This window comes from Amyelois transitella, chromosome 4, assembly GCF_032362555.1.
Source record: "Amyelois transitella isolate CPQ chromosome 4, ilAmyTran1.1, whole genome shotgun sequence".
NCBI classification, from domain to species: Eukaryota; Metazoa; Arthropoda; class Insecta; order Lepidoptera; family Pyralidae; genus Amyelois; species Amyelois transitella.
In genome coordinates this window covers 7,315,162-7,336,130 of record NC_083507.1, presented here as the reverse complement: position 1 = coordinate 7,336,130, position 20,969 = coordinate 7,315,162, and the positions used below count along the sequence as shown (strand labels likewise).

At 35.9% G+C, this 20,969-nt stretch overlaps 1 protein-coding gene across 1 annotated transcript; it reads left to right on the top strand.

Annotated features, from left to right (window-relative positions):
* The first annotated feature begins 239 nt into the window (after positions 1–239).
* On the top strand, positions 240–19,593 carry LOC106136930 (zinc finger protein ZIC 4). Its single transcript, XM_060954582.1, has 2 exons — positions 240–945; positions 18,912–19,593. The coding sequence occupies exons 1-2, from the start codon at positions 240–242 to the stop codon at positions 19,532–19,534; spliced, it is 1,329 nt and encodes a 442-aa protein (XP_060810565.1). The 3' UTR covers positions 19,535–19,593.
* The last annotated feature ends 1,376 nt before the right edge of the window (positions 19,594–20,969 follow it).

The window sequence follows — 20,969 nt, the reverse complement described above, 5'->3', positions numbered from 1 at the left end:
TGGCCGTTGTGATTGCTTTTGCTTCGGTCGTGTTTTATGCACTGTAGACAGCGCTTAAGTTGACTTTAAGTTATATCAAAATTTTAAATGAATATTTATTTTTAACAGGTTCCTCTCCTGCTGAAAGGTGATGGTGTATGCATCAACTGCAGAAACAACTCCGTGAAGACATCACCTAAAAGTTGACCGTTGGAGTCGGCTGGAAGCAGAGGAGACAGCGGGGATATCCCGCTGCGTGGATGGTGGCGGGCGAATGGGGCTATGCGCCGGCGGCGGCCACCCCTGCCATGAATGCTTTCCTCGAAACCAACCACGCACATCTGGCCTCCTACGGCCTGAAGATGTCGCCCCAGCCGGGCTGCGGTGTCGGCGCCCAGCACCGCGCCGCCGCGCCGCATCCTCCACCACCACATCATCCGCCACACTATCAGCCCTATCCCCTCCACTCCTACCAGCCGGGCTATCTCCGCGAATACGGCGGCTGCGGAGAGTTATTCCCCCAACAATCTCTGGAGCAGAGCTGGGATTGGCGCGGTGACGTGCATTATCAGGGCAGTGCGCCACCGCTGGTTCCTCACGCTCATGCGCATGCCCCTCACGCGTTTCTACGCTATGTGCGCGCTCCTCCTCGACGAGACATGCGCTGTCAATGGCTCGATCCCGAGCAACCGCCACCGCGCAAAATGTGTAACAAACTGTTTTCAAGTATGCATGAAATTGTGACGCATCTGACTGTGGAACACGTCGGTGGCCCGGAGTGCACGACGCACGCCTGCTTCTGGCAGGGTTGCTCGCGGAACGGGCGGCCGTTCAAGGCGAAATACAAACTAGTGAACCATATTCGCGTGCATACCGGAGAGAAACCCTTCCCCTGCCCCTTCCCTGGCTGTGGCAAAGTGTTCGCGAGATCTGAAAACCTCAAAATTCACAAAAGAACACATACAGGTGAGAAATAAAATATTACATATCTTTTCTTAATTTTATCATTTATCTCTGCCTTCGTCGGTGTGTGGTTAAACATTTACTTCAGCACTCTTCAACTCTTCTTTCGCGATATAATATGACCATGTCCTTCCTCAAATTCTTATTATTATGCAAAAGTGGTAAGTAAATAGGAAGTTAAGCATACAATCCATCTTCCAATATAAACAAATATGAGAAAAGTTTCCAAATATTAAAAATAACGGAAGCGGGATTAAATCCTTACGTTTTATATTCAAGGAGAACATCTTAAACCATTCAGATGATATCGGCAATTCAGCGTCCGGCGGCATAGAGTTGTCGCGGTCATTGAAGCGGACGAGTGTTGATGTGGCCAAACATTTCCATTCTCATTAATGCATAATGAGCCGCCCCCCGTCGCAACCGCACACATCACGAGCACGCCTCGACAATCACTGACAAGACACAATGATACAACAAACTGTTGTCCAACTGTCCTGATAAAATATCCTTGTAATGCGATCTGAGCACAAACAACGGCTAACGGCAACTAAAATGCCTTCCGTCGACTTGTGAAGTCCGTTTCTCAGTAAAGATAAAAACCCATTCAGTCAAATCTCTATTTTTCAATCCATTACAAAAGTCCAAAGATTCATCTGAACTGTGTAATATGGGACGGAAAAAAAATATCATAAATTAAAACGTCCAGTTCCGTCGCCTTGGTTCCTTCGCTCGTCTCACTCACACGCTACACCATTGTTACGGGGTAAAGTATTGGTACTTAATTTTAAATATCGATTTTTGGGCAGAGTCCAGGAATTTGTATGGACAGATGGTTTTACACTTTTTTTAACGACCATCACTGTTTAGTATTGCGTTAGACTTTTGTCATGGCTCCCGGTCGCCATTATCTCATATGGTCGTTTGAATCACGTCTGAATAGAGTGCAGCTTTTTGTGGGCAGTTTGAAGAATTGTTTTATGGTATCCTATAAATTAACTTAGAAGAATATAAATTGGACATCATCTCATTTACACAGTAGAGACTATCCTTCGAGACTAGCTTCGTATATTATAACAGTAGAATGAACAAAATTCACGCCACACACATCGGTGCTGTTGGCAAATTAAAGAACGCAGAAATAGTGATGACAGCTTTTTATCTATTTGTGCATTGGGTTTTAGTTATGTTTTTAATTGCAAAAATAAGTAACCATCTGTTTTCATGATAAAATGTCCGTTTTAAAACAATAAGCACGGCTTAGGATGCCTAACAAATTCATACAATTCCTATCATACCCGCTGTCACCCATTTTACAACATGAGCGCAACTGAACAATCAAAATGGAAGAAGCTTGCCGTCGATTGACTTCAATATGGTGCTAACATACATCATTAACATAACTTGCTTACAAGTTACTACATACATATCTAGTAAGTTCCATTCATTATAATTACGTATCACATACTGAGTTACCAATCAATAATAATTGTCATAATAAAATCAAAATACATTATTCACAAAACTTTTCAGTGTGGTTTATTTACAAGGAATAACTTTTATATAAAAAATGGATCTATTAAAGTCGCGCATTACATTTTGTTAAAATTGTTTGAAAAATTTCTACCGTTTTGTCTTTACTTTTCGAATTTTGTCTTTTTAGCTGTTTTGCGAACTTAAAATAAGAATTGGAGCTACTGAATCGCCATATTCAGTAGCTCTACCTTGCTCTTCTACCGGTGAAATTGATATTTTTATTGGAGAATGAAAAATGATACCCAGTAGTCCCAGTACAACCAGGGTCATCGGTAGCGGTAGGTATCACTTACCTTGATCGTAAAAACCATTATAAAAACAAAATTATGCCCCTTTTTTAATATAAGTATTTTAAGTTTTAAAATAAATATAACTTACAAAGGGTAATAAAATTAATATAAACCGTAAAATAACACTGAATCTCAATTTTCTATCAATAATCCATCCAGCTGAACATCGAGCTTTTTTAATGATTTGTGTACTGATAGAAACGTAATATAGTTTGTTAATCGCATAACCCATATTGTACTTTATTTAACTGAAACAAAAAAACTTTAAGTATAAGTAGGTAATTTTGCCTAAAGTTAATACAAGATAATACGAGTATATTTAGGAATAAAATTTCAAGCAGATTATTTATTTATTTATTTATTGTGACAAAAACGGTTTACCTACACCTATTACAATTATCACACTTTACAATTTGAAACACAGGTATATCATATTAAGTTAACCATTTAAATCATATAAAAAATTTGAATAATGAAATAGCTTAAACTTTATTAAGGTACTTATAGTCGGTATTTTACTAGCTCCTAATTTTTTTGTCATTAAAAGTTCAAACAATGTTAACTTACAATTTTAAAAGAATTGACCAGTCAGACCTTTCTAATTTTTAATAATAATGACACATTGTTACACATTACTCTATCTATGAAGTTCGCGCACAAAAAATACGAATCGAAACTTACTAGTCTTTTAAATCAACCAATCGAATGTGTATAAAATGTTAACGTACACTTCAGTGATAGGGTGGTTCCGCCAGGGTGAACTACAATAGTAATGACGATGTGATCACGACCCGGCCACACAACAACGGCAGTACAGAAATAGTTAAATCTCAAGTTTTATAGTACCCATATAACTGCGGCACATGTTGGGAACATTTACTAATAATATTTTTTGTCATTATGCATTTTTACAACCAGTTTTTTGGTAAATTATATGTATGTTACTTATTGTGAAAAAAAATTGTAATTGAACAAACCATCTCTACCGCACTCAGATTAGCAAATCTTGACCCAGTCTAGCTGGATACGCCAGGGGACAGATTTTATATGGAGTGACATGAAATATAAAGAAAAAATATATATTTTGGTCTATAACAGTACATTTAGTAAGAACCTTTAAAATGTTATATAAATTATATCTAAACATGCTGTGTTTTTATGATGCAGCATAAACATACCAATCGATTTCATACAGAGATAAAATTATAGAGCAGAATAAACTATGCAATAACATAGAATAAGCTTTCATTTTTCTTGTTTTATTTTCTTACGCGTTTTTTATCATAATATAAGTATAATCCCGATTCATCCTTACTTCTGTGAAAATAAGACCAAGCTGCTCCTTTTCCTGGGTTAGGCATCACAGTCGTCAAACTAATCCTAACTCAGAAAAGAATCATTCATGTTATTGGCCGCGGTAAAATTCAAAACTGTTTTCCTTGAAACGGGCGTACTTTCTGTATCCTCCATAGTGTATGACCGCGTGAAGACGTCCCCCGACCCCGGCTATCAAACGCAGGCTAATATGGCGTATAAAATGACGCTTTCATAATATTTTGCAAACAATACGGAACCCTCTCTGTGGCCGCATTGTGCAACGTCTGGTACAGTGCGTTCAACACGATGCACACTCAATGCTAATATTTGGATGGGTGAAGAATATGTCTGAATAAGTTTAATACTGAAGTTGCTAAAGTTGCTGCGACGTGTTCATAAAATTTTAAACAATATGATCGAAATAGGTACTTACTATAGCCAGCGCGAAAACAGATACCTAAGTCGGACATAAATATTAATAACTTTAGATTTCTCTTCTTATTTTTATAGCTGTATTTATTTAGATCCTTTTCTAAACTAAATACATGAGGAGACGGTCGTTTTCTACTCATTGTGACTGAAAACCGAAATAAAAACTTTTTTTTAACTAAATACCTAAATATTTAGATAGTTTTAACAAATATTTACTACCCTTAATTATGTTTATTTTCATGAGATGATTTATCAAAAATTTATTCCTAGGTATAAACCAGATTTTTTTAATTACGCCATTTAATATTCGAGCCATTATAAGGAATGTATTGTTTGTTCGGCCATTTTATTCGTATATGATAATGTTGTAACCCTATAATAGCTGGGTGCATTTAAAAAGGTGTTTATGTGAGCCAGCCATCTGCCCGGATTAATAAATTGTATAAAAAACGTTATCTACAACACAATGCTGAGTTTGTGTGTGTGTTTGTGAGGGGGATTTAGTTAGAAAATCGGTGTTGTCATCACTCCTTTTTGAAATTTTGATCCTATTCGGAATTAAGTATCTACTGCATCAAATCTGACTTAAAAAAGTATTTTATTTTATACTAAATAAAAAACAAATAAAGTGATGCAGCGACCCAAAATGTGCCTTAGTCTCCGATAATAAGGTTATATCCATTAAAAAAAATGTCAAGAATAACTTAAATTAAAATTCAACATTCCTACAGGCCTACTAAATAGCCCAATAAAATTAAATACCATAAATCTTCAAATATTAACGCTTTCCGCCTTCGTTCATCAATTGACAGTTATTCCACGGTAAACATCCATGTAAAAACAAATGATAATTTGAAGGGCGTGGCCGACCCATCACCCGTCGGTAGCAACATTACAACCCTCTACATACATCCTATAAGTATACTTGTACCCTCACTCACCCAAACGAACTTCCATACAAGTTTCTATCACTTGCTACCCCAAACAAACGCACACCACGCAACTGTACGATATTCCGAGACAAAAGCGCTAAGCGGTTTATTTTTTGCCTTCTTTTTCACCACCCCTCTACGCCACATTGACAAAACATCATCGAGGTGACGATGGCCAGACACATATGTCGTATACTTGAATTTGTTGAACTGAATTTGAATAACAAAGTGAGCGCTTCTCGAATAAATTGCCACCACCGACCTCGAGGTTCCTAGAAAAAATATGCTCCGAGGAGGTTTCGCTCGCGAAGATCTGAACATTCTTTTGCGGGCAAACGTGACAATTGTTTTTATCTTGTCGGAATTTACGAAATGTCAGTGAGATGGTGCGAACAGGGTTCAAGAGTGCGGGCAAAAACTGTCCGCCATGATGGCAGTCCACACGCGGCGGCTGCGAGCAGCGATCCCTTGTCTTGCACTCTACATCGCATGCCAATGCGCAGATACGCATCTCGCATCGCTAATGTGATATCAGCAATTAGTTAATTGTAAAGTCGTATCGATAAAAAATTGAATAATTTATATCCCTTACATCGCATTCAGAGGAAGACGCTGCCAGCGCCATGCTAAATTTAATAGGTACTTCCATTTCTTGTTAGTTTTTTGCACGAGTATTTAAGTATCCTGATGTACATCAGGATACTTTAAAATTACATCAGGATACTTTAAAATTAAGGTACTTTAAAATAAATGTACAGTTAAATGTTGGAAACAATCCAATGTAAATTTAGAATGCACAATGATAACTTGTAGCTATTTTACATTATTACAATTTGCCATCCTATCCCATATTGGTGGAGGTCATTTATTAGAAGAATTATTAATCAAAATCTAAAATTGTTTCATACGAGATAAGCATCGTACAATCAATCAATCGTTTCTTGTATAGTTTAATCGAGCAAGTAATCGGGAATCCACCCGAGCTATTACCAATATCCGGCTGACACGCCCAGCGTGCTTATTTAGGAGAGCCTTGCCGATTGACGCTCAGCACTATCGTAATGTTTTAATTAATTCAAAGTGTATTCAATTACAATACTCACTTCATAATCAGCAATTTCTTTTTCTCTTTTATTTAACCTACTTGAATGAGTATCGTCGTAATAAGGATGGAGTGATATCATAAAGATATTTTCGCACACGGCCGCTATAATTGTAAAGAAGTTGGGAATGATAAATTACATTACCTGATGTGTGTATGATACTTTAAAATAATTTGGATCCCGGAATGTAAGACACATTAGCTGCCGTGTTTGAAGCCCTTAAAAGACAATATACCTATACTGGATTAGATCTCAAATAAAATTCTGATCTGATAACTAGAGCATTTTAAATATTGTTATTTTGACATGATGGATGAATCTATTTTTTATTTTATTTGTTATTTTATTTTATTTTATTTAAGAAACAAACAGCAATTAAGTAATTTATAATAGATGAAGTACATTACAATGTTCTTATATTATAATAAAGACAAAAAAGGTTTCGCTGCCTTTTACAGTCTTGAAGTCGGTTTGAAATAACAATCATAATGAAACGTAATGTGTTCACATACCTACATACATACATACATACATACATATGGTCACGTCTATATTCCTTGCGGGGTAGACAGAGCCAACAGTCTTGAAATCATATCACACACAAGGAGTAAATTGTAACTTACGGGATAAATTAATTATGAAATCAAAATATGGAACAAAAATAATATTGAGGGATCATTTAGGGTCTCTATACCTAATCTGTTGTTTTAACGTAGCTTTGGAGGTTGCAATGGGGCAACTTTAGCGAATGAAGTATTGTAAGTTTCTAGTATTCGCGTAGTCATCATTTTCTAAAAATATTAGACCGATGCCAAAATAGTATACAAGTTGCGTAACTGTCAAGGTTCAATTCCATTGCATCTTAACTTATTAGCACGATTAAGTAGCTGTTATGTACAGGTATTGAAAATGTAAAATTCACCTATTATGTTTTTCAACATACGATATCTATAGGAGCAAATCACAAGTCATGTGTCCAGTACAAGTCTTCCAGGGCAACATAAGGCCACATAAATTGTGCCCGGTTGCAAAGTAACAATAGTTTGGTAACCGCAGTATGCCCGGACAACCTACGCTTAGCCTCGCCTATCTTATTACCATCATTTCTTTTGACACTTTACTATCTGCGCAAGTATTTTACAATGACACCATAGTTTTGTTTGCTGCAAGGTGTGTTATTTATAGGATCTCGTGATTAGATAGCCCGTTTCTTTTTTTAATATAAAAATAAATGATAATTATATTGTTTGGTTAAAAGTCTACGTGCTCAAAACCTTTTCACCGTTTTCAAATAATGTGTCAAATATTAATTTTGAACATATTGTTCAATCTTAAATCATAGAATTCGAAGTATTCTACCGATATCTATGGAGAATCAATCGAATAATACTTTCATACAAAGAGAACAATAATTTTATTAGGGTGTGTTCAGACATATGTTAAAATCAATATTCCGCAAAGATAATGATATCACTAATGAATTAAATTCTATGTACTCGTAATACACTATTTCATTAGAGCAAGAATTGCCACACCTAAGGACCTACTTAATATACTGTAGTTGCGTGAAGTGAATTACAACAATATTATGGGCATGAACGTATAAGTCAAACGTATTAAGGACTAATAGGCGTGAGTGATTTTAACTTTACACCTTTTTGTAACACGGCTAGATTTCTCATTAAATTAAATGAGCTATCAGCCATTTCCGATGATCAAATAAAAAATATTACCCTTTGAGGTTCCTAACTGTGCGAATTCTTTCGTCTTGTAGGGCGGTTCTGGCGACCGTCACTGCATGTTTCATGAGTTTTTTCGCCGACACCTTGTCGCTATCAATATGTATGGCTGTGTGTGATATCGCCGGCGGCACCAACCTTGCTCACCAACCACTCATTATAAGCCTTACACCTCTAATAAGTTCGATCCGTATCCATTAAACAGTGAATAAATCCAAGATAATTGAATATAGCTCCGTTCCAAACTGTAATTCCACTAAGTACTTAGTCGAATTAATAATTAATTAAGAGTGCCTTATTACAGGCACTGTCATAATGCTTGGTATTGAGAAATTATTTATTTGAAATTATAGTGCATTTAACCTCAATGTTATCATAATTATCGCATAAAAATTATTAGGAGCCGTTTTAAGAAAATATTTTTATGAAGGAAACCTACTTAAAAGTTACTTACGGAGTATAAATGAGAAACCTACCGCAAACTGCCTTTAAGTTTAACACACGACTTCTTTATATTAGGGTATTGTGAATCATTGTATCAAAATTCAGTGTTAAAGTCTCCGAAAACAGTCGATGCGCGATCGGCTGCGGGATAACAATCGAATGTTTACATGACAATAAAAGAAAAAGTTTCCTTAGACCTACGGACACGTTTTATCAAATTTAAGTCCTTTTAGCTGTTTCAGGTTGTTGTAGGTTTATTTTGAGAATACCAAGTTTCTTTTTGTACGAAAGTTTTTCGATAAACCTTCTTCTTTCTTTGTTTAAGTAAAAAACTAAAAGCTGTTAAAAAGTCGCCAAATTTTCATTATTGATAGTTGAATCAATGGTCAAAATCAAAAGGATTTTTCTGAAGTACCTAATAGACATTATATTATTGGATGTCATTTTGAATTATTGGATGTCTTGGGGTTCCCGGCACAGGTAGAAAAAAACAATAGGCCCACTCCATTTTTTTCCCAGGCATGTCGTAAATAGCGACTAAGGTATAGGTAGGCTTATAAGCTTGGGATTCTTCTTTTAGGTGATGGGCTAGCTAACCTGTCTCCATTTTAATCTCAATTCTATCATAAGGCATTAAGACTGATGACTAAGATGTTTGTTGTGTTTAGTGCTTTTAGTAGACCAAAGCTGTTGCTCCGTTTTGAATACGGTTTTCTCAGATATGTTAGGCTTGGTTCAACTTAGAAACTTGTAAACAAAAACGTCTCTCCCATCCATCCCCAATCCCTCTAAGGGGTAATAATTACAGGGGGTAGGCTTATGTACTGAGATTATCAGTAAACTTTTACTTTTTAAATTGCAAGTAACAGCTAGTGCGTTTTATAAAATTACAATACAATCTAAGTTAAATAGTCAGAGCAATAGTTCTTGTGTGACAAACTCGTGCCGAGTAAGGAATCCTTGGCACTCGTAGAATGCGGGCTCATCGCGGAGGGAACAACAAAAATTAAACACATCAAATAAAAACAAAAACGGCTATTAATATTCGTTAGAAATATTGGTTTGTCCCAAAAATGTGCCCGGGGGCTGAAACACGATCCTGCGTAGGAGTCGAGTGGACGCGCCCGTCTAACTTAATACGATGTATTTTTAAATTGTGATATATTTGAATATTATTGATTTATTTGAGTTTTTTATAAGCATAAAAAAAATTATACTAAAATAAACAGTTTTTGAGTAATACATATTCTAACCTTATAACTTAGTTAAACCGGCTCAAGACGTGGTCATTCTTTTATAGTACCTATTAGAAGTAGTAGGTACTTTTCTAAGTAGATCTAATTAAAATTCTTAATTAATTAAAAATAATCAGAAAATGAAACGGAACGTATCCATACAATGCTCATCAGATATCCGTATATCACGGCGTCTCTAAGCTTGAACCCCAATACCGAGAACGAGCTGGCAGCACTGACAATTAATAAAACGATATTGTACAATACTTGTACGGGTTCATCGAATATCTTCATTAACCCCTACCCAGAAAGCGGGGTGTTATATGTCGTATCTCATTGACTGATTTCCTTCATTTTTCTATGCCATCTTAGCTGTTTTACCGTTTTCTATGCGGTTTGTATTATTTATCCAAAAAGTGCCAAGATTTGTCATGGGTGTTTTCAGTATTTTCGAGACTAGGTTGTGTCTACCCCGATAGGGCTAAAGGAATGATTTTATAAATGTGTCTAGGTATGTACATTTTATGGAAATAGGATCAAGCTTTGGTTTCAGATACCTATTGTAGAGTTAATAATTGGAATAAAGATTTTGGAATAACGTAATTAACACGTTTTAATTGTCCATCTTAAATTTCAAAGGTAGTTGCGTAAGTTGGTTATCAACGATTGTACCATAGATGTGCATATATTGCTGTATAAAATCCTAACTAATGTTATATGTCGTCCCATCATTCTCCTTCCACTAGCGAATAATTTGTAACGGCTAAATGCCGTCGTAAAAATTGTTTCCTTGACTCCATCTTGTAAAATTCGTTCCCATAGTGTTCTGTAGATAAACAATGAGATTAAAGCACCTGTCTGACGAAAATAAGTACAAAACGACTCCTAACGTGCCACGCTCGTCAATCCTTACGTCAGGCGTTTTGACAGCCTTAACCGGCATCATCGCCCAGGCCGAAAAATAACTAAAAATACAAGCTTGATTTCTGAAAAATATCATAAACAACTTCTAAGCCAGGTATACAAATGTCTGGCCTACAAATTGTTCACGTCAAAAATATGAGGACATTGTTTTGTGTTTTGTCAGTAGATATTTTATATTTAAAAATTGTGTCTAGATTTGTGATTATTCAATAATTATAAAACATTTCTGTTAAAAAATTAAAACAAAATAATAATGAATTCAAAATTATTAAGTATATTTTGTACTTTGATCCCCAGTTAATCTGTGCGATTTATAATTAAGTATGTTAAGAACCTATGTTTGTTCATTATTGTCATTATGTTTTTCACACCCTCACGCCAGATTGCTGTCACAACATACCCTCTTGTACGTACACTTTGAGTTTACTTAGTATATAAATATAAGTATTTATTTCGTGCCATTCCCAAACCGAAAGGTCCTATAGGCGCCGCCGAGGTGCTGCGTCGTGTGGAGAGATGTATGATAGCTTATCTCCCCTTTACATCTACTGCCAGTACTTTCTGTCTTGTCTGCATGTCTCGCAGTTTATATGGGTACTTGTGAAGAGCTGAAACTTTATTGATACAAAAATAATGTCCCCAAGCGATTATTGTTGGTACCGAAAACAATTACAAAAAGTCGTCATTTAAGTTAAATTAGGTGTTGCCTAAGGTTTCAAAAAACTTCTCTAATGGCTTTGTACATTATCATAATTATCTTTGTGCCACAATTGGCAATGTGTAGGTTACTTTCAGACTGTTCGTCGAAAGCGCCAAATTATATTTCATTATGTCAAAAGCTCGATAGCAAATGAATGTAAGTAGGTTCGCAATTTAAGAATACCTAGTTCCAGGCGGGAAGTGTATGTAATTTTGCTCCAAAAGCGGATATAATAATTTTGCCAGGTCTAGACTTTCTGATTTATTCTTTTAATAATAAAGAAACAATGTCTTGCTCTGATATTTGTCAGCAGGAGAACACGACAAGATGAAATTGTTAGAACGTACAAATGAGGCTATAATATTTAAAAACAGTCATAAATCATTCATGAAATAATTATCCCTTCTTTTTATTGTATAAAAATGACAAATAAAACATGCAATGAATGAGTGAATTATAGTAATATGTAATGCAATGGAGGCGACCGGTCCCACGCACAAATCGTCTGGGTTAGACCGGCTGTGAATCAGGCGCGGCTACGCAGCGAGACCAAAAAGACTTCGTCGCGGTCCTCGTAACATGTTCGATTTCCACCAGCCACAGCCAACATGCGCGTGCGCATTTAAATGTTATATCAGTTTAATTTGTTTTCGTCCCGCACAACCGTCCCTCTCACGCTCCGCGTTTTCATTTAATTTATATTTATCAGCAAGATATGACTGTGCAGTTTGAGGCCTGTGTTGTTGCTACATTTACTATTATATTTTTATTGGGATGCTTTTGTATGAGTTGGCAGATATTTATCGGGTATCGGAACATTATTCGGTCTGGTCATAATCGTCTGCATAAAGCACCTTGTCACACGGTCGTTGGGCGCCGAATGCGCTGCCCGACCCCGCATATTCTTTTTGTGCTCCACGGACAAGGGCCGTATTCTCTGAGAAGTGGAAAAAATGAAGATATTAATATATCTTTCTAATTCGAAATACGTTTCGGATAAAGGGGCATCATAAATCATTAAACACGCCGTACGAAATTCCTTTTAAATGCGCGAGAGTAAATCGATATTCGAGGAAGTATCGTCAATCAACCGTTATTGTGACATTTCTGAAGAGGCTCTTAGGATTTCTAGTTTGCGGAATATTGTTAAACTGACACTGTATGGATAAAAGAAGCATTGTCTGTATTTTCGGTCAATGGTCCTGGGTCAAAAGTTCCAAACTACATTAAATTGAAGGGAATTGCGGGTCAGAATTTTAATTGATGACAATTTGATAAAAATTGATACTAATAAGCAGTTCACGTTTAGGTTTACCATCGGCCTTACTGATGTGGTTTTAGTATTAGTCATCGAGTGTGGTCGTAAATTTAGTGAGTAAAACACCGGGCCTATGAGGCCCGTATCTCTCCATAGAGTCAAGAAACGACCAGTCATCGGCCTCTCATTAGCCGCCTGTCCATTGAAGATTAAATTAACTCCGATATACACTTTATGTATCGTTTAATAATCGATTAGAACAATAACAATTGCAGGGAATGATTCATGTTATAGCTGTGCCTGTGTTTGCCTGTTAAAGCCATCACTTATTAGTAAAAAAAATTGTAGTCTCTGGAATACCATATGAACATACATTTTTACATACAATCACGCCTCAATCCCTTGCGGGTTATACAAAGCCAACAGTCTTGAAAAAATAATAAAATAAAATTAAAAGCTTAATGATAGAATAGATTTAAATAGTGACAGGTTGCAAGCCATCGCTTGAAAGAAGAATCCCAAGTTTACCTAGCTTTTAGTTGCCTTCTACGATATCCATGAGAAAGAGATGGAGTGGTCCTTTTATTTTTTTTATTGGTGCCAGGAACCACACGGCACACATACCGAATGAAAAAAATACAAATTGTATAAGATACCCCATGGACATAGGCGGGCTTAATGGCTGCTTATATTAAATCTAGCCTTTTTTCTTGGACTTCGTCCGCATCATTCTTTTTCGCAATAAATATAGCGTATGTTCTTTCTCAGGGTGAACTCTAACTCTGGACCAAATTTCATCGGTTGATTGCTTAAGGTGTACAAGCGTAATAGACAGACAGAGGTATTTTTACATTTATATAACAAATCAGAATAGGGATAAGGAGGACATTCTCAAAAAAATATTTATATTTTAACTAACTGCAAAAAAACATGTCCAATGTCGAGCTAAAGTGGAATGTTATAATTAGGCTGCCTACCAACAAGTGTGCTGATATTCAATATCACGCATTAAAATTCAAAGTGATGACACGGAAGTAGGTGCGCCAACGCCCACATAAAGCCTAAATAGTTTCTAGCGGCTATTATGAAGGATGTTATAAATTATCACTGATTAGTGGGTTTTTAAAGTAAAAGATTATAAAAGTCAATTAAGGGAAAAGCTAATAAATTGAGGATTCTCCTTTTAGGCGATGGGCTATCAAGCTATCACTATTTGAATCTCAATTACATCATTTGACCGTACAATTTAATGTTGGCTTTGTCTACTTTACAGCACTACCTACCCCGAAAGACTACCCAGACAACTAAAGGATGGGGGCATGATTGTTATGTCTGTATATAAGGTTTACTTAGAACTAGGACGGTAGTCGTCATTTTGTTACGCTTCTGAATGTACTTAGCTACTAATCATACTTCCAAATTTAATTTTTGGTTTCTAGCAGAGTTGATCATTACTATTATTAGTCCATAGGTTTTTGTAAATCACTACATAGTATAAAGCAAAGTCGCTTCCCGCGTCTGTCTCATACCTTATGTATGTAAGTAAGTACCTACGCTTATATCCTTAAAACTACACCACGGATTTTGATGCAGGTTTGTTTTTTTTTAGATAGACTGATTCCAGAGGAAGATTGATATGTATAAATGCTACCCTTTGAAGCTGGGGCGGGTCGCTAGTGCTTCGTAACTGTAAGCATGTCGAATTTAACAAAATAGAACTTCATTTTGTTTTTCTGGAGACTGGACTTTTATAAAAGCGCAATAAATAGCAATTTGGGTGGCTCCGACGCAACTCGATCCGTGGTAGACCGATGTTTGTTTGTTCTATAAACTAACCTAAAGCCATTTACCACAATTTGGGTGCAAAGGCCGAATGTTTCGTGTTCCGTGCTATTTCTAAAAAGCTTGTTTTCTCAGCGGAGCGCACTTAAGTAGCGTTTTGTAACCCAATATCGCGCAGTAATTCTGGCTAGGCGATGTGCCAACTGTCTATAGCTGCCAGTTTTATTACTATTTGATTGAATGTGGATGATATTATACAGTTAAATTATAATGATGTAGGATATTGCTATTCGCCTTTGCGTATTTTGTAAGTAAATATGGCCCGATAAGGATTTTTTTAAATATTAGTAACTGATGACTAGATTGGTCAGAGTGGGAAGACCTAAACGAACGTATCTTGATCAAATTAAGGACGTCCTGGTAAAGGGTCAGGTCAAAAGTACCCGAAAATTCCGAATGTGGATTAAGCGAAGGAAGTATGCAGACATCGTGGCAAGTGGAAAGAGGTAGTCTGCCTACCCCTCCGGGAAAGAGGCGTGATTTTATGTATGTATGTATGACTAGATTGCACAATTTTTTTTAATGAAAACAACTTACGTAATACTGCTCTTGTTTATATTTTAGTTTCATATATTCGCAATTTCGGTGTGATATTCCAAAACATGAGACATGTGGTCTCATTTTGTTATCTCAATTTCCAGCGTGTAAACCTTAAAGAGAATGATATTTTTCATTGATAAAAAAATTGTCTCCTGTAGGCGATACAGCCGTTTAAGATAAGATCTGACCCGGCTTGCCCTGCAGGCGAACGCGAAGAATAACACACATCCAGAATCACAAAAACCAACATTACAAAAGTATCTCCACGTTTAGGCTGTTTTTTTTTTTCATTTCACCAATTCTTCATTTTGTCTTCTTCAAACTTTTCTCACCAAAACACTTTCTGTTCTTACAATTAATGCAAATGATGACTCTGAAGCCTTGTTCCTGATTGCATTCACAGGTATTGGCTTCATAGGTCGAGGTCAAATCTTTAGAAATCCCAATAAAATAATAAACCGAGATAAAATAATTGTCATCTCGTAAATCCACGTACACTATATTAATAAAGAGAAAAGATTTGTATTTTTGTAACGAATAAACTCAAAAACTATACCTACTGGAGTAACTGCACGAAATTTGATAGTATAGTCATTCGGGAGTCACATAGGCTTTTTTCTGGAAATTCCCACTGGAGCGAAGCCCCGCGCAAAAGGTATTCTACAATTATATTTGCCTTTTAACGTCACACTTGCCACCAACCTGCTTTCAGGAACCGTTCATTTCCTCTAACTATAGAAGATCACACGGCTTATAAAATACATATACCTACTTAATTAACCTTTTTGGACTTGAAGAGATTAAAATCATAAAAAAATATTTTCATTACAACGCAAAACTCTACTTACATACACTCGTAATCGTAAGAAAATAAAGTCTTTGTACTGTAATAAAATAATAATCTTCGGACGGATTACACACAAGGCAAAAAACTATATAAGCACAGGCAGCACTACGTGCTTGCCTGATTTTATGAATAGGCATATTTAATTATTTGTACACTATTTAATTTGTGTTGTGTGTTTCCCGCAAGGAAGTTCTGTCTTATAGTTATAATTTTTCTAAAATTATATTCTTTTATGAATATCTACATATGTATGAGACATATGAGGCAAATATATTTTATCTTGATTTGCTGTAAAAACACTCAAGATCACAATTAAATTAGTACAAAACCGATGTGACCAAGAATGTCTGTCCTAGAACTCAATTTCCATACTTACTCTCTTTGGAAGCAAAACTTGGATACCAAATACTCGTATCAGTAACAAATTACTCACGCATAATCTTATAACGTCGAAAATCTTATTATCTTGTTTGTTTGTTCGGCTGATCTCATCTGTGTCGCGTGCTCCATCAAAACACAACACGTTCTAATAGAATTTGTCGTTGGCCCTTTTTTGTGATGTCTCCTGAGATGAGACGGTCGATTACTAATTAGACGGGCGACACATGTTTTCGAGTCTTTTATCTCGTGTGTTCATTAGCGTTTAAGGTCCGAGACGTTTTTATTGTTTTGACCTGAACGAAGACAGGATAAGCCGCGGTTGGCTTTATTCGATACAAAAATGAACAAAAAATGACAGTAAGCCGTGTGATAGCATAATGTGCAAATATTTGTTGTATATGCGAAGAATGGAAAAAAGGAAGTATCATTGAGAATAAGCCGTCGAATGTCGATCATTGAGTACACAAAAATTGCGGTAAGGGAACGCCTAAAAAGCCCTATTATTGTCGCGTTAACAGACACTTGAGATTAGCATCTGTGCGTTCTGACGGTCTTCGAGTTTCAAACACAATGGCCAGGATTACAACCGAAGAGGTTTATTTGTAAACATCACAAAGAAAATGGTATTGTACGCGGTCACACTAGCCAAGCCTGCCTACTTGTAATGTATTTTATTGAATGTTATTCTCATCGCATACGTTTCGGTGAACTCGTGAGGAATTTATCAATGCGCGGCCGCGAAAGCTGTCGATATCACAAAAAAATATGGATGGACAAAAAACTGGGGTGAAACCTAACATGGATAATAATAGATGAAGAATAATTTATAATAAAATATAATATTGGTTATAATTTACTTCGAAAGTTACGTTAACCATTCACCCCTTTTTCGAATATTGCATATTTTTCTTTATACGAAGCTTGAAAAAAATACTTGCTAACCTATTACTGTCAATATAATTTAACGAAGCAATAACATAATTTTTACTGTATTCAAAAAATTTTTATTACTATTCATAAATACCTTATACCTATATTCCTGACTTTAATTATAATAACCTTGTCATTACATATACATTGCAGAAGCAATAAATGTTTTGATTTATATTAAAATCCTAAATGCGCTCAACAATTAAGTTCCTATGTGAGCAAAAATAAATGAACTGTATAAATTCAATCAAAGCATATTGGACTAAAAAATCCATTTAGAAATTGAGTTGAAAACTTATTGCTGACTGCCTGATTATGATTTAAATAACAGAAGCGACACCAATCGAGTAGGACCTATCGAATTTCCTTTTATCAAATTGCGTCAAAATTTTGTTTAAGTCTGAATATGTCTTTAGTATCTACAACTTTAAGTCTAATATACCTTGCTATTTGAACTAACCTCAAAATGAAACGAGAAAAGATATGGAACTTCCCCATTAGCAGGGGTTTATAAATGCTCTATAGTATTTTAAAGTACCTACTTAACGTAAAATCTCGTATCTCCTTTTTCTATTTTTTGCTAGCCATTAAAGCTTTGCAAACTAAGTCATAAGTTCTGCGATACATTTATTTACGTATAAGTATTCATAGAAAACAAAATTGTGTTCGTGACTTGTAGCTATGATTAATTAAAATTAGTTATCTATATGATTCCTAAAATAGTTTGACAGAATAAAGATAATAATTACACGATAACAGAGCTCCATGTCTACTTTCATATCTTCAATACAAACATATTTTTGGTAATACTGCTCTTGGTAATGTAGTAGGTATTCATTAGAAAGAAACTTTTAATCGCGTCGTGTGATATTAATTCTGTGATCTCTTTATTTTTGGCCAAGGTTTTGTTACGGCAATGTGACAAAGTCGTCTTATAAATATGATTTATGTCCGTGTTAAGTATCCCGTGCAATTGTTGAGAATATTTATTTGTGCTCGTAAACTATGGACAACGAGCAAATCTGGTTATTTATGGCGTGATTGGACATTTGCGTATCATACAGACAAAACGTTTTATTCTTCGAACGAAGGAAGAATGTTATCGTTTGCTCAACTGAACTATACATATTTATAAGTATATTTTAAACGGAATTATATGTAAATTAAACTGTGTCAATATCTGATATTTATTAATTTCATCTAAATACAAGAAAATGAAATAAAGCTTCATTATTAAATACCACTTTCAAAAAATTCGCAACATATTCTTTTTATATGCATTTCACGGCTAAACCACAACGATTGCTAAAATGTTCTTCTTTGAGCATTTCTATTTCTATGAAGTTTAGGTAAGTAGTAAAAAACCCGGAAAGGACACACAACTTTTCGCTCAACTGTAATAGCCCATAAAGCTGTTTTGCCCACATTGTCGAAGCTCCAAACGATATCTAATGGACGATAATCCTATATATTAAAAAAAAAAATCAATTAACTAAACTTAAAATAACTTCTTTCACAGGTGAAAAGCCATTCAAATGCGAGTACGCCGGCTGCGACAGACGGTTTGCCAACTCTTCAGACAGGAAGAAGCACTCCCACGTCCACACGTCAGACAAGCCGTACAATTGTCGCGTGCACGGCTGCGACAAGTCTTACACGCACCCATCCTCACTCCGGAAACACATGAAGGTGCACGGCGCAGCTGGGGACGCGTCACCACGCTACGACAGCGACGGTGACGACTCTTCCTCAGCAGGCAGTGTCAGCGTCACTGCCGGCGCGGCCAGTCCTGCCGCACCCCTCCCGCCGCCCCCCGCACCTGCCCCGCCGCACCACTTACACCACCATCCCACAATTACAGACAAACTAGAAAGCCTCAACGACAAATATCTTAACCCTCATGAGCAAAAACCTTACGAACGCCCCCCGGCCGCGCCTCCTCATCATAATCAGCCTCACATAACGAATATCGGTGGAAACGGTGTTATGGACAATAAAATCGGCTTCGGAGGTCACTGGACGCAGTTCCAGCAGCCGGCGCCGGCGATGCCGCACGGCGTGCCCGATTGGTGGTGCCCCACGCAGGAGTCGTACCACCATCACCATCTAATGCACCACTCAGGCGCGGCCGCCGCCTATTGACCTCACCGCGCTTAGGGAACTCTTCATTCGACGATCAGAACCTTAGGATAGAAAACGAAAATGAGATTACTTAGATTATTTTACAATTTGTGGAATTAATATTTGCATCATTTTTTAGCTATGAACGTGGAATGAATAGCTCACCAAAGCGCACCAAGCTTAGTGCTTTTGAAAAAGTACATTACGCTTAATAGGTAAATCTAAATATTCCGACCACAATCCTAATGTTATTCAGCCGTCCGATTTATGCACAGCGACTGCATATTCAGATATTTATTTATATTAAAAATGAAAATGTAGACAAAAGATTTTCACGCTACATACTTATAAGTACAGTCATTTAAAAAAGGCAATTCATTTATAAACAATGACCACTGGTGAACTATTTACAGCATCTTGTATTTTATCATTAAACAAAATGTATTGAGAGAACGTAGATTCTGAAGATCATTGTTCATCGTATGCTTTTGTGATATCTTTGGTGACGTTAACTATATTCAATGCTGCAAAGATTTTTGTCAACTGTATTGTTGACGTTGATGTATTACTGTTTTTATACGTTTAAAATTGTCACTATTATATTTCCGAGCTTCGAACTTAAGCATTCTTTCCGTAATATTTTTTTTTTAAATTAACAACTATAATGTTACGTCAAATTTGTTTGCTTTTATATTACGGTAAGAACACTTAGGTATATTTCATTCGCTAATGTCGGTTACATTGTTAATGTCAATAAACAACAAGCCTTGTATTTAACATAAAAATTCTAATTATTATCAGCATGGCCAAAGCACCCAAGTCTTATAAAAGTACGATTTATAGGTTGTAAAAATCTGTAAAGTAACTTTAAGATAGTTTACTTCATGTATAAATAAATTAAATGAAACGCCCAGTGATAGTAGGATAAGGGATTGATATTATTGTAAATTGCTAATGTAATGCTATTTAACTGTGCTACCTATCTTGAAACGTATAACTATAAAAATGCTATATGTATTGGATGTTCATACTAATACCTATTTTTTCACGGACCGACATTTTAGATAGAAAATTAAAGTTGAGACTATATACTATATTACTATACATAAATTGACTGAGAGCACGATTTATTGTAAGTTATTTTAAGAAGAATTTGTTGTCTTTTCTACAGCCCTGTAAATAAGCAAAGAAATAAATGAAAAACATAATTATTTGAAACTCTGCCTGTGTTTTATATTGATTGAGGTCTTGTTTTATATAAAAAATATACCTTTACCTATACGTTTATATTAACGTAGATTCATAGAAGAGGTGGTCGAGTAGTTAAAAGGTAACTATTTATGATATTCAATTTTTTTTTTTAATTTCCGGTCCAAGTCCAAGTCTGCACAGGTTCTAATCCTGCTAGAAGCGTAGAAGTGAGTATTTTCTGATTTACATAAGTTTGAATGCTGAG